The 14,424-nt window shown below is 42.9% G+C and overlaps 3 protein-coding genes across 4 annotated transcripts in view; 1 reads left to right on the forward strand and 2 right to left on the reverse strand.

The window, feature by feature from the left end:
* Positions 1-106: 106 nt before the first annotated feature.
* Positions 107-5,075, reverse strand: LOC309694310 (uncharacterized protein; the record flags this gene model as incomplete). Of its 2 annotated transcripts, none has more annotated exons than XM_082514312.1 (4): positions 107-3,179; positions 3,340-3,421; positions 3,502-3,599; positions 4,784-5,075. In XM_082514312.1, 4 exons carry the CDS (start codon positions 5,073-5,075, stop codon positions 2,353-2,355), a joined length of 1,299 nt encoding a protein of 432 aa, XP_082370438.1. In that variant the 3' UTR covers positions 107-2,352. The 2 variants fall into 2 exon arrangements, with proteins under 2 accessions (XP_082370438.1, XP_082370439.1); XM_082514313.1 differs by having other exon boundaries at positions 108-3,179; positions 3,340-3,418.
* A 149-nt stretch (positions 5,076-5,224) lies between these two features.
* Positions 5,225-14,424, forward strand: part of dnaaf11 (dynein axonemal assembly factor 11) — a 51,344-nt gene continuing 42,144 nt past the window's right edge. Inside the window, exon 1 of the mRNA XM_082514307.1 lies at positions 5,225-5,287. Within this exon, the coding sequence (XP_082370433.1) occupies positions 5,248-5,287 (40 nt within the window). The 5' untranslated portion in view covers positions 5,225-5,247. The remainder of the gene's footprint in view (positions 5,288-14,424) is intronic.
* LOC309694308 (uncharacterized protein) lies at positions 6,127-14,256 on the reverse strand. Its single transcript, XM_082514308.1, has 3 exons — positions 12,354-14,256; positions 11,340-11,400; positions 6,127-8,680 (listed from the first exon to the last, which is right to left on the reverse strand). Exons 1-3 carry the CDS (start codon positions 12,702-12,704, stop codon positions 7,734-7,736), a joined length of 1,359 nt encoding a protein of 452 aa, XP_082370434.1. The 5' UTR covers positions 12,705-14,256; the 3' UTR covers positions 6,127-7,733.

The following is a 14,424-nucleotide window of genomic DNA, read 5'->3' on the forward strand; positions in this document are numbered from 1 at the left end:
AGAGGAAGGAAAAAGAAAATAAACCTGACTCAGTCTCTCCACTTTTGTCATGTTAAAACTGAGACGCCTAAAGGATCAAATTTCAAGTGATCAGAATAGTTTAAAACAAAAACAAAGCACTCTGATTTTAGCAGCTGCTTTTATTAAAAATGATAAAAAAGAAAAAGGAAGTTCGTTCACGTTTCTTCAGTTACACGTCAGTCACAATGAAACTCGATGTACAGTCATAAACATTTGTTACCTTCACACAACCACAGGCTAGTTTCACACATGAACGTTGTATAAAACACCTGCTACTGAAAAACCACAAGACTTGTGAAGGATTATTTTCGGTCCCTGCCCGGTGACACCATGACCAGTGAAATTTGAAACAGGAAGTAGAGGTTCTCTTCCACTTATTCTTATCAGAGGGTGGAGCCTATCCCAGCTGCCACAGAAAGCTCACCAACCTGACACGTAGCTAACACAGAGACACAGAGAACCATTGACATTCACAGCTATGGGCTCTTTAGATTCCCCCAATAACTGAACGTCTTTGGATTGTTGGGGGAAGCCACACAGAAAGCTCAGGTGTTGGAGCTGATCTCAGGATCTGTAGTCTCTTTAATCGCTCACATACAAGTTCAGGGAAAGACTATTGTTTACTTGGCCTGTTGTATCTAAACTTCACTCAACAGTCGGCGACCTCTGGTTGTCACATCGGCCCACATGGGCGGCAGTTTAGAGATGGAGGTGAGGAGCTCCACCTAGATCTACTGTTCCTACATCTGAGGAGGTTCAGGACACAATCGGCATGCCTCCTCGGCACCTCCCCTTGGAGGATTTCCAATCCCATATTGGTGACGATAGATCCAGAGGAAATCAGAAATGCACTTGATATTTATCCTGGGAGCGTCTCAGGAAGAGCTGGAAACCATTGCTGGAGAAACAGAAGTCTAGAAAAGTCTCAGGTGCCCTCCTGAGCTTGCTACCACTTTGACCCAACTTCAAATGAGACAGTGGGATGGATGTTTTCTTCAATGTAAATGTTTAATGGAAATTTTAAGATTTAGTTTAAACGAGTTCCCAGCCCAGACAGGAGGCTGTGGCGCCCACTTTGAATTCACTTGTTAAAACAGTTTTGAGTTTAAATCAAACACCACCATCCACTAAAAACGTTTCCCCTACACTTCAAAAGTCTTTTTCCCCTCATGGAAGTTTCATTGGCTGTTACCTTTTTCCATAGAGTTCAGTTCAGGATCTTTTGAGCAGTTCTTTCTCTGCAGATGTGACCACACTTCAGTATCCATCCTCTTTATCCAAACAGAGCTGTTAGCTTTGGATTTTGTGGATTTGCTTTGTTTTTACTGGCAAAGTGCAACAGCTCCTCGGGCTTTATTTGGGTTCAGCAACTTTACAAAGACTGAAACTACTGAAAGTACGATTACATTTTGGTTTTAGGTTAGTAAGCATGGACACAGTTAACTGAAGCCGAGTTTTAATTGAACATGACAACCTTGACGCCCAAGACAAATACCTGATGGACACAAAGCCCTTTCTTGCCTTCCTTCTGTTACCTGGGTCAAAGGTCAAAGTTTAGACAGAGAACCAGATGCCTCCAGCTCTTCTGGGGGGACACTGAGGATGTCCCCAGTCAACCTGCTGCTGCAAGGCTCTTAACAAAAAGACAGCACATTACACCAGTTTAATTCTCAGTATACTGGCTTCCAGTTCAAACTCGTAGTGCTGACTTCTAACGTCGTGACGCTGCTGCCGACATCTCCGGTCTTTTAGAACACCACGCTCCCTCTCGCAGCCTGAGATCATCTAATCAAAGGATGTTGGTAGTCCCACCAACACATTTAAAGACCACGGGAGTCAGATCTCAGAGCGGTGGCCCCCAGGATGTGGAGCGCTTTGCCTCCATCTTTACGTTGCCTTGATTGTATTTATTCTTTTAAACAGCAGCTAAAGACTCATTTATTTAGACTGGCTTTTAACTAGATTTGTGCTGTATGATCGATTGTGTTGTTTTATGTACATAGTTCTTACCTGGTGAAGAGTGCTATATAAAGTTATTATTAATATTAAGACCTAATCTGTCCAGGTGTCTCCTCACCTGGGAAGAAGACCAGACTAAGAGCGACTCCGAAGTCTGATTAAAACTGGAAGCAGTGGCTTGAAATCGAGCCGATCCCCGGCGGCCACACTGTCTGCTGCCATATGTTCCAATGAAACACGTGAAAACGTTTGCAGGTGATCCAAGAACATCTGTTTTGTGTTCAAACATACACGATACACATTTTTACAGTAGGTCACGTGTTTGTGAGACTACCTCACTGCAGATATCTGCAATGCCGCTTCTCCCAGCTGTCACTGCACGGCGCCAAACCGTTTCTCTCCTGCATGGAGAGTGATGTGGCGCCGCAGGTGGCTGCCTGATATGAATGTCTTGTTGCAGTACGAACACCTGAACTGTTTGCAGTCTGTGTGGACGGTCATGTGGACCTTCAGCGATCCCGACTGGGCAAAACGTTTGCCGCAGTGGACGCAGCCGTAGCGTTTCTCGCCCGTGTGGACGCTCTGGTGGCGTTTGAGGTTGCTGGAGTCTGAGAAGCGTTTACCGCAGAGCGCACAGACGAACGGTTTCTCGCCGGTGTGGACCCTCATGTGGGTTTTGAGGTTCTTGAGGCAGGCGAGCTTTTTCCCGCAGCAGTTACAGACGAACGACTTTCCCCCGCCATCCTCGCCTCTGTGGCTTGCCGCTCTGCTGATGGCATCCTGTCTCCACCCGCCCCTCCGGATGAAGGAGCGATGTTCTCCTGGCGTCTCCTTCCTAACAGGAAGCTCGTCTGCAGGCACCGCCCTCTGCTGGCTGCTCTGGAAACCTGCAGGTCGCTCTGCTGCAGACAGACTCACCTTGCTGTGCGGGAATGTGAAGCTGCCACCTGAATTGGATGCCGATGAGCAGCCGGCCTCCGCTCCCAGAGGATTTTGGGTGGTGTGGGAGCCATGCTGAAGCTGTGGCTCAAATATCAAACAGTCGTAACTGCTGGTTTCTGACCTCTGGGTGTTCTGGACAGAGGTGGAGGTAGAGCTGACTTCCCCGCTCGTCCACGAGATGCCACCATCGTTTGCTGCTTCCTGTTTGATTGCAGCTTCTGCCTCCACCTGTCCCTCTTCATTATGACAGAAGCCTTCTGGAGATAAAAGGAAAGCAGAAAGAGTTTTAGCCTCTTACACAGCTTAAACTGGACACCATAGGGTTTAGATCTGTCCTGTATGAGCCAGCTACAAACTAAAAAGACTACACTGAGTCAAACAGGAAGAAAAAGGCTCTCTTCAGGTTCTTATACTTACTGTCCGGCTCAGACTGGGACCAGGATACGCAGTCATCGTCCTCCACTTTGATCACAGCAGCTGTGGTAGCATCTGCAGGCTGCTGGAATTGGAGGAGAGAGGTTAAAAAGGAAGAGTGAGGGAGGAAATCCCGCTAATGCTCCTCCCACCTTTTCTACTCACCGTACTCTGTGTGGTTTCCTGTCTCGGCTCTGCAGGTGAGTTGTGGTCTCTGCACTGAGGCATCGCCTGATTGGACACTCTGGACAAGACTACCTCACCTGCAGGAGGGGAGTGAGGACGGCGTTTAAAGTTCTGAATCATGTACAGCTGTAAATGTTATTTTTTTTCTGTGCATTGCTGCGATTTTATTGTCCTTTATGTCCTTTTTCTTCTGCAAATTGATCTACATCAGTTCTTTAAAAACCCTGGACAGTCTGAGGTGTTGGATGGATTAAAACAATGCGCCAGATGTGTTCGACTGGGTTTTGGGTCCAGCGAGCGTGGGACCAGTCAATGATATCAATTCCTTCATCTTCCAGGAAGCGCCTGCATACTCATCGCATGAGGCCGGGGATTGTCGTGCACCAGGAGGAACCCAGGACCCGCTACTTCAGTACAGGTTGTGACAGCGGGTCCAAGGATTGCATCCCGTTACCTAGCAGCAGTCAGGGTGCCGTTGGCTAGCCAGTAGACATCTGTGCATCCCTCAATGCCTCCCATCACTGACCTACCACCAAATTTTGGCACGATGTCTCCACACCTTTTCACGTCTATCACGTGTGCTCAGGGTGAGCCTGCCCTCGTTTGTGGAAAGCACAGGGCGCCAGCGGGGGATCTGCCAAATCAGGTACCGGTATTCTATGGCTGATGCCAATCAAGCTTCACAGTGCTGGGCAATAAACACAGAAGAGGAACTCAGGCCCTCAGGCTACCCACGTAAGGTCTGCTTCGGATTGCTTGGTAAGAGACATTCACACTAGTGGCCTGCTGGCTGTTCTCATTCTGTTCCTCCTTACACAAAGGAGAAGATACTGGTTCTGCTGATGGTTTAAGGTTCCTACTGCCCTGTCCAGCTCTCCTAGAGTCTCCTTCATGCTCTTGAGACAGGGCTGGGAGACACACCAAAACTGCTGGCAATGGCACGTATTAATGTGCCAGTCTGGAGGTGTTTTACTTCCTGTGCAAACTCTGCAGGTAGGGCACGGGAATCGCCTCATACTATCAGAAGTGCTACTGACCTCTAAAACTAATGGAAAGAGTCAGAAAAATTAATAAACATAAAACATTTCTTTTTGTACTCTGTTGTTTATTTCATTGACACCAAAGCAGCTGGAAATGATTAACAACTGTTACCAAACTGACCGCATCAATTAATCGAGTTCATGCTGCACTCTGGTCAAAAAGTTTTCCTTTCGTTTTTACAGTGTAGTTGCTGTGAATTTAGAAGTTAACGGTCGGTTACCTGTCGCGGTCGCGTTCCTCTTCAGTTCGGCTCGTGCGCGGCCGCTCGCGTGGAGCACCGCGCTGCCGCTGGCGGTAACCGCGGCTCGCAGTGCGGTCGCTCGGGCGGCCCGCAGCTCCATGAGGCGCAGTTTCCTCCGCAGCACCTCATTTTCTTTGCGACTCCGCGAGATCTCCAGCTGCAACACCGAGTAGCCGCTGTCCACGAGCTCGCAGATCTCCGCCACGGCCGTGTTGGCCAGCACCTCCATGATGGAGGCGAGCTGCGCGTGGAAGGTGGCCGCGGGGGACATTGTCCAATCCAGCGCGTGCGTGTATCTGAAGCAGAACAATCCACACCGCGGGCTCGAGGCAGGACCTTAGACTCCACCGTTAGCTTACCTGAATGTAGCCGCTCACCTGATGTGCGCTCTCCGATACAGACCAGGAAGTGATGGCGGGGGCTGGAATTAATGCACAGTGCGCATGTGCAAAGTATCCTTTTACTGTTTCAAGCAAATTTCAGGTATGAAAACGTCCCAATAACTCCTCGTTTGATTGTCCTTCTTAGGGAGATGAAACCTGTATCAACTCACGTTTATATTTCATTTTAACATTTATTTTATTTGTTGTTTTTGTGAGTCTCTTGTTCGTTATAAAAAGAAGAAAAAAAAAAGAAATAAATGATGTTTTTCTACCAGAGCCTTTTTGCTCCGGTACCCCCGTCCCCATTTTAATAAGCGTGTCTAACCATCAAATGCAAATTAATATAGTAATTATTTAAGAGTAAAAGCTATATTAAACAAATACATGTGTGAAAATGTGATTTTAAAAACAAGCTTTTCCGTATAAAATCACAAAATCAAACCAAATCAACCAGTAGTCTAATTTCCTGCTCACTGATAAAGCCATAAATATTGCCAATATTTAGTCCTACAAATTGTTTTTCCAAAGAAGAAGGAAAAAACAAAACAAGCGATAACGAGGTTCTCAAGCCAGAAATGGTTAGTACTGAGAAGTTCTCTGGATTTAAAAACCTAAATATACTTTGTTTAAAAATTAGTTTTAATGTGAGAAAATTAAGTCAGACTTTGAAGAAATGACACGTTGTGTATTGTGTTGCAGAGATATCGACTCAAACTGAACTGTACTTTCATGTGGCATCACTTTGTACCTCAACATTGTGCCTGAAGCCAGTGAACTTTTATTTAACCAGGTAATGAAATCATATTCTTATTTACAATGACAGTCTGGAAAAACCACACAAACATTGCACCTGGTTGTGAAGGCTTTTGATAGTTTCTGCAAATCCTGATCTACATTGAACAAACGAATTATTATTTACACATGAAATAAGATGCAAAACACTTTTTAACCATTTTATTACCCAAACATTAGACAAACTGTCATTCAACATAAACCGTATCAACAATACTTTCTGTGAAACAACTTCCAATATGTGCAGTAGACTTTGTAACAGCACAGCTTTTAACTGATGAACATGATGCTCTTATTTTAGCTAAAAAGCCTAAAAATGTGTGTAACAGCTTCCTGGAACCTTTTTCTTTTGTCCAACAAACGCAGAAATGTTAACAAGAAAACAGAAAATTATGAACTTAGAAACCCTAAACATCATAAGTGTTTAAATTATTCAGAATGAGACGTTTTTTATCTGTTTGGGTGTTGCTGCACGTGCAGATGTAGCTACATGTCAACAGATTTGCTTGGTAATACTATTGATTCATGTAAACACATTAATCAATACAAACCTGGCTTATGGATGAGCACATGTAACGTGTCTTATGATTCTTGTTAGAAAGGTTTCTTTCTGTGTCGCTCACGTGTCCTGTTCATGTCTGTTAAAATAACTCAAATTGTCAGTATTTAAGGTAAAAGGAGCTGAACATAGTGATGTGGTAACAATTTAAGCAGCTTTTAGGGTTAACAAAAAAAAAAAAAAAAGTATTTCGGAGTAAATTTCAGAGTACAAGGAAAAATTGCAGTTCCTCTGATGTCCACCGGAGGCTACTTCAGGTGGACATCAGGCTGCAGTTACCGTAGCAGCTGTAAACATGTTTTGATGTTTACAGGCTGCTATGGTAACTGCTACAAATATGGTTCTAGTCTCTTTTGACAGTTTGAAGACTAAGAGCAGCATGGGGGGGTGAAATATTTCAAATCTGTTAAGGCTTTAAGTTAAGGACGAGGACAGTGTTACAAGATGGATGTAGCTGACGTGACTTCACCTGTTCATAGAGTCGTCTAGCAGACTCATGTCCTGGATAATTTTTAGAATGATCCAAATTTAGAAAACTAACTAGGGTTCATTGAAAATGAGCGACTGGGCCTATAAGTCATTAGGGATGTCTTTACAGAGGTCAGGTCACAGGGCAGTTTCCACACAGACTTCTACAGGACCAGGCAGCTACCGCCCCCTGGTGGCATCTTAAAAATGCAGGTTAAGGCACTTCTGCATTAGCTGATAACTTTGCACGCTACCCTATAATCTAAATATGGTCACTTCTAGTTTCAAAAAGCGGAGCCTGTAGTGATGGCACAGTGTCCATGGTCCATCTTTTATATACAGTCCCAGTACCATCACGGCCAATTCATGTCTGTAGCGACTGCCAGGCTTTTTCTTATGCACAAGAGACGTCACCCGAAATAAAGACAACAGGGCTGATATAAATAAAATATCTTAACTGGTTTTTACAGGCAGTTTTTAGAGATAAGATGCATCAGATTCAGTAGCTGAACGACATGTGGGCCAATCACAGAGTGACACAGACACGTGAAGCACGTTAGATAAACTATGGACAGATTTGATCTCTTATGTTTTGAGATGTTAGAGTGAAAGAATAAAAGATGATAAATTTAAGTAATAATTTAAGTTATAAAAATAGTCATATTAGCTGATGGATGCAGCTCGAGCACAAAATAAATGTTTTTTAAATGTTCGTAAAAACCAGCATTTAGGGGTCGCTCGGGACGTTTGGGTGACACTTCTTCATGTGCAACTTGAGGCTATATTTGACGATGAAGCTCCGGGAGCAGAGCCTGCACGCGTACGGCCGCTCGCCCGTGTGAACGCTCAGGTGCGACTTCAGGTGAGCCGACTGGGTGAACTTCTTGCCGCACTGCTCACAGCTGAACGGCCTCTCGCCCGTGTGGATGCGCATGTGGACCTCCAGGTTCTGCGACGTGGCGTACGTCTTGTTGCAGAGGGAGCACGCGAAACGCTTCCCTCTGCCTCCTGCGCTCGGCTGCCCGTTGCAGAGCTGCGGCCGCCCTGCCTGGTCCCTGTATAGGGCAAAGTTCATGACATCACCGCCGTCTTCGTACTCGAAGGCAGAGCTGCTGGCTTCGGACAGCTGGCAGTCTGTGGGGGTCGAGCCGGAGACGCTGAGCACCTTCAGTCCAAAGGCGTCGCCATCCGTGTTTCCGTCTTGGTGAAACGCAGTAAAAGTAATTTGACCCTTTGACTGTTTGGGCCACCCTGGGTCGACAGTCAGATCGAGGTCTGCTTGGTTTGACGGAGACTCGATCAGAGCGCCGCTGCTAAAATAAACCGGCCTGTTGGCGTTCGAAGGAACCAGCGAGCACTCCTGAACCAGATGAATGTCGGGGTCCATCTGTGACGAGTACGACCCAGCAGATTCGCCAGGTTCCATCTCGACCTCGTCGTCAAGCTGCTCGGAACCCCCCGGCTCACGATCGGGAGAGTCCAGAGTGTAGACGGACACGGTCTTCTGCGTCCCTGCTGTCAGGTCGGATGTTTTCTGTGCCAGCTGCTCAGACGATGACCTATTCTCGGACTCCAAGCTTTCACGCCAGCGCCGCTTTGTGCGCCGGCTGATGGGAGTCGACGTGATGCCCTCTCTGGCTGCAGGCGCCACCCCATCAGCTGTTAACTTAGTACCTAAGAAATTACATAAAAGAAAGAAAGAATCATTAAAGTTTTCATGATAAGATTCAATGCTGTGAAATGTTGAGCATCAGAACAACACGTTCTCATCCCAAAACCTAACATACAACAATATGTTACGCTTTCGGAAACATGAGAACTGTTTGGAATGAATCTACACATGTACACTTTTTTTTACTTTCTCATCATGAATCACTTTAGAAAACACCATCTAACAAGATTAAGGTTGTGGTTAGGTTTAGGGCTGGAATACACGGCTGGAACGTGAGTTACCACCGGGAGCTTCATTCTGTTGGATTGGATCCACAATCCGACACGTATCACGGGAACGCTCCTATGGGACACCTCGGGACAAATTGTCGGTATGCTACACGTTGGGAATGAGAACGATCTCATCAGGACAAATTAGATGAATATCAGCTGTGGATGATGAGCCCGGAGTATTCTTGATGTTGTTGATGATGTGCCGTTTTTCTTTTTTTTGTAAGTATTATTTATTTTTCTAATTTAATGATTTTTCTCCCTGAGAATGACATTTTTATTTTTAGAAAGTTAAGAAATCACTCGTGCCTTAACTTACAAAGAAAGACTCCCATCCTCGTTCTCACAGTGCCAAATCCAGCTCATTAATCTAACACTGATATCAGAGCAGTGCATGGTGTAAACTGATACATGTCATACATTTTAAAGGAGACACAGGAAAATGAAAGGAAAGAAAGAAGTGAAGTGACCACATGTCACTCCTTAATTCTTTTTTTCCTAATAGAGCATTATAGAAACCCGTAGCCATGACGACTACACTCAGCTTTTATTAGTGTGAATGCTTGAAAAGCATTCACAGTATTGTTCTTCTAATCTTTATTCTATTTTATTTATTATTATTCTGTATTCCGTACGTTTTTTGTAATCTATCTCCTTCAAAACCGTTCAACTTAGAAAAACCATTCAAACACCGTTAGATTCCTATTCTTTTGGACAACACTGCTTCTATTTTTCTCATTTTTAACATTTATATTTTTTATTTTATTCAACTTTATTTAACAAAAATTTATAATGTATTTCAATGGGGAGACCCTTCAAATTCTCATTCAAATTCCTCCTCTTTAAACTGTATCTACTTCCACATACATTGACATAGAGCCACCATTCAAACTTTAAAACGAAGACAAGACATTCAACTATTCAACTTGTATTTATCTTTTCAATATCTATTATACTTTTTCTTCAGTTCCAGTTTAAGTTTCATGATGTTTTTTCACCCGTTTCAGAGTTTATAATGGGTGTGTATGGGACGGAATGTTGGGGCTAGAGTGAGACAGCTCAACTGCTAGAGTGAGAGGAGCAAAAAAATTAATCTTAAAATCTTTTTTAAAACTGCTGCTGTGTCTGCAGCGTTTGCTCTACAGGTATGATTTTACCCTCAAAACGTAGCCATCGCTGTCCTCTTTCATCCAATGTGTTTACTATTGTACTAGGTGTTATGGTTCTTTCGTAAATGTCACCAATGCACAGCTTCCTCCCTCCAACTCTTCCATAGACTCTAATGTTAAAATGGCTCAGAAGGTTCGTTTGAAAATCAGAAGAGCATGGTGTCTTTCCACTGTCACCACGTCCATATAATAAACTCCACAGACATGAAAACTGAGAATTCAGTAGACTAGAAGCTGCTGTCGCTCACGGTGAAAGAATTTCGTCAACACGACCTATACTTTTCATTTGGGAACGATTTGTTTCGCCCTGACTTTTCTGTTCATTTTAAGGAGCAAAAGTGAGGCGCATGTCTGTGTACGTGTGTATGGAGCCATTGGGTGCAGTCACTATAGCAACCAGGCTCACACCTGCCTGCTTAACGAGCTCTGCCTGCCACTGTACCAAGATTCATCTTAAACACTTCTCTTTCAACTGCTGCTGTGTCCACAGTGTTACAGCCACCATTTTACCCTCAAAATGTCGCCATTATTGTTCTCTTTCCAACACAGTGTCTTTCAAAGCTCAGACATTTAAACTTTTTAAACTGTGTGGATCAAAGTGGAGGGATCACATTTTCTTCATTCAGTGATTCAAAGAATATGACCTTTTAATATTCATTCAGATGTTTTCTGACTCTAAATGTTCTTTTCTCATTTCTTAGGGTTTTCTAATTTACATTTAAAACATTTTCAGCTTTTTTCCAACTTCTGCTTCTGTGTAACCTTCAGCTTTTAGCAGTTCAGCACCTTTGTTTTCAGGTTAAATTCGTTTTTTTTTTTTGTTTTGTTTTTTATCTCATTCAATATTTTTAACTCAAAATTCAGCAATTAATTCATTTCAGTGCATACATTCAGATTCAAGCATTCACACTGCAGTTTCTTCAGAAAATGCACTTTCTAGTTTAGAATAGAGATGGTTGGTAATTTATTGATGTGTTTCTTTACTAAAGATTGTTTGTTCCCTGTGGTGCGTTCAGAGTCGAGTGCAGCAGATTTTTTATTACTTTGGAATTCAATTTTGAAGTTTGGGTGTAAATAGCCGTAATGCTACAGCTCTGCAGAAAGTTATTTTACAGAGACGTTTCTGTTTTTTTCTCTCTGTTTTAAATCGTTCTGGAGCATGAACACAACCTTAATCATTGTTAATAAACACACAAAAGATTTGCTGCAGGTCGTTTACTCACCTTCCTCAAAGACGTCGTTACTGTCCGAGTCCTCATCTTTAATCAGCACCACTTCTGGAAGCTGCAGACGCCACAGAACACAAAAAACAATGTTAAAAGGAGACGATTAAAATACTGTTTTTATAGAAACACAAACTAAAGAAGAATAAATGTTTCTGGACTCCTGATTGGCTGACTTATCATTGAAATTAATTTAAACTTCAGTATCTCATATCTTCAGTTAACGATCATGCTCTCTCTCAAACTGCCCTCAGGTTTCTAAAACAAAACCAGCTTCAGGCCTGATGACAAAACAAACACATCAGGCTGCACTGAGCATGTGCAGAGATAAGACCATTTTCTCCTTTTGTTTGGAAAAGAAAATTTGATGGCATAAACCTGTTTGTAAAAGTGAAATTAAATCTGAGGAAAACGATTCTGTACTGATTAACTGTAAGGATGAACTCGAGGTTTATACATTTTGGTTTTAATTCAAGTGAAATAAATGAAAACTTTTAAACTAGTTTTAACTTTAAATTATTTCCAAAACTATTCTGATTATTACTGCAGTAATTAATAACTATCAGATTTGATAAATTAGCCTCATTTCAGAGAATTTTCAGATCTTGGGCGATTTAAAAAGGCCACACGTTGTAAATATCTTCCATTTATTGTCAGATTAGATAAAACATTGAGTTAAATATTTAAGCATTGGCACACAATATCAATAAATTAAACGATCATCTGAATTGTTTTGAATACTGATTGCAGATTGATTCAGTTCATTTTATTAGTCATTATTGTTTATAACAAATACATATATTTGTGATTACATACACGTGTTTCTATTAGAAAGTTTCCGGGACATTTCTTAGGTAATTATGTCATTCAGACAAAATGTTATTTATTCCGTTTTGTGAGCTGACTGTATTACACTTCCGGCTCCAACCTGCGGTTGTTATCATTGTTATTGTTGCTCTCTGATGTCGGCCTGTTCCCGGGCTTCAGGTTGATTCAGACCGGCGGAGTGCTCACCTCCTCCCGCACCGCTCCAGCCGCGGCTCCTCGTCCGTCACCTTCCCGCTGCTGCTGCGTTGTTCCCGACTGCTGCGTAGCCTCCGCCGCCGGTGAGACCTCCGGTCCCTCCGCATCCGCAGCCTCCCCTCCTCCTCCTCCCCCGCTGCTCCCCCGGACCACGATTGACTCGATGAGGTGTAGCTTCTTCTTCAGGTCCTCGTTCTCCTTGTGGCTCCGGGTGATCTCCAGTTGCAGCACCGCATAGCCTTCATCCACCACCTCGCAGATCTCCGCCACCGCCGCTTTGGTCAGCGCGGCCATGATGACGGAGAGCTGCTCGTGGAGAGCTTTGCTGCTTAAACCGGACATCCCGACGAACCAACGGAATCCGAACCCGAACGGGACCACACGGAGCCGCAAGGTGGGCGCAATGGAGCCGCGAGCGGAACCTGTTTGGACTTTCAACCGTCGGCAAGAGAAAAAAGAGAAAACGGTTCCTGCAACACTTCACTTCCGGAACAACACCGCTGCCTTCAGAATAAGAGCCTGTTGTTATTCACAGAACTACATTAAGAACACCGTCAGTGAGCGACTGCTAACGGCAAGAAAACAGAACAGAGCATGCGTAATTAAACAGCGCTAAGAGTTTAATGTAAAAATAGGAAAAAAGTGCGTTTTCAGGCGGTTAAAATAGTACAAGTGAAAAGGTTTAAATAAATAAGAAAAAACTGTCTATAATGGTAACTATGAAAAGTGCAGATTAAATAAAATAATAAAACCATTATTTGTAATAATAATAATAATGTAATTGTAATAATGTAAAGCTAAGTCGGTAGGAAAAGGAAAATATATAATAGACTTTTTTAAAAAATCAGATAGTAAATTGGACAAAATCATCATCAAAACATTAAAAAAATAGATAAAATTCTTTTGAAATAACAAAAATGTAAAATGACACTGACACAAACTCATAAAAATAGAATAACTAACTATAAATATAAAGATTCAAAGTAAAACTGGAACATGTATGAACTCAAACTATAAGATCTAATAGAAGAGGCTGGATTTTAATAATCTTTCATTTATTGTACCATTCCTTTCTTTCTTATACTTTATTCAATTATCTTAGTTTGTTGTGCTTTTGTATTAATATTTTAGTCTTTAGACATGTTCATGAAGACTCTGCTTTTCATCCAAGAGGCCTCTTCAGTTCTAAGATAACTGGCTGTGTTTCCCGGGTGTTTAACCCCTCGTCGGTTCCCTGCCCTTCAAGGTTTCCCTGAGGGTGACCTGTTGAGCGTCCACCCTACCGTCATGCTGAGGTCACCTGAGGCAAGATGTGAGCGCGGGTTGATGATTCAGCTGTACAGCTGCATTTAAAGGAGGAAGCCAGCGTTCACATTTTGCAGTTTGAGATAGGAGTGAAGGAGGTCAAGTGTCCACTGTGATCCACCATCACTGAACGGGATTGGTCGCTTAGGACATCGGCTCTCAGGACACGACAAGCATTTCCTCAGGTGACCTCAACAGCTCAGGACTCCGAGTGTATTTGGGCTGACCCTATCCTCAGTGGCTGAGAACCTACAGACGTATTTATATTGTTTATCATTTTGTTATTTTTCACTTGTGTAAATATGAGAAAGAATAGAAGCCAATTAAGATTCAAGTAAATGCAATATAAATAGAACAGGACTGTAAACATAAACAAACTGATATTCTGTTTGCTGTTCAGATCCTTGAAGCATTTTGAAAACTAATGATAATTATTAGTTTTATTATTATTCACTGTGTGAATAATTTAAAGACAGATTCTGGTTGTTTTTATTAGAAACTGCAGGCTGAGCTGTGGAGCTGTCAGTTTGAACGGAGAGCACGGTTCAGACTCCAAACACACAACAAAGACAAGACGCTGCCTGAGGAAACGCTGTCCTCTGATTGGCTGCCAGGTGTCGCATCAAAAAGCAGAACTCCAGGTGTGTTAACCTGCAGGTAAATCAAGGATCGTTTAGTTTTCCTAAAGTAATGAAGACAAAATTAAATCACAATGAAATGATTTATTTGACCTTTTACTTACATTTATCTCAATTTT

Source organism: Aulonocara stuartgranti (assembly GCF_965226115.1).
Source record: "Aulonocara stuartgranti genome assembly, chromosome: 18".
Taxonomy (NCBI): Eukaryota; Metazoa; Chordata; class Actinopteri; order Cichliformes; family Cichlidae; genus Aulonocara; species Aulonocara stuartgranti.

Bases quoted from the DNA above. Each gene is read 5' to 3' on its own strand.
- LOC309694308 (XM_082514308.1), bottom strand. From the start codon at position 12,704: ATGTCCGGTTTAAGCAGCAAAGCTCTCCACGAGCAGCTCTCCGTCATC. The intron at 11,401-12,353 runs GTGAGCACTCCG...TGGCGTCTGCAG, and splicing joins CTGGAGCGGTGCGGGAGGAG to CTTCCAGAAGTGGTGCTGAT. The intron at 8,681-11,339 runs GTGAGTAAACGA...GTAATTTCTTAG, and splicing joins TAACGACGTCTTTGAGGAAG to GTACTAAGTTAACAGCTGAT.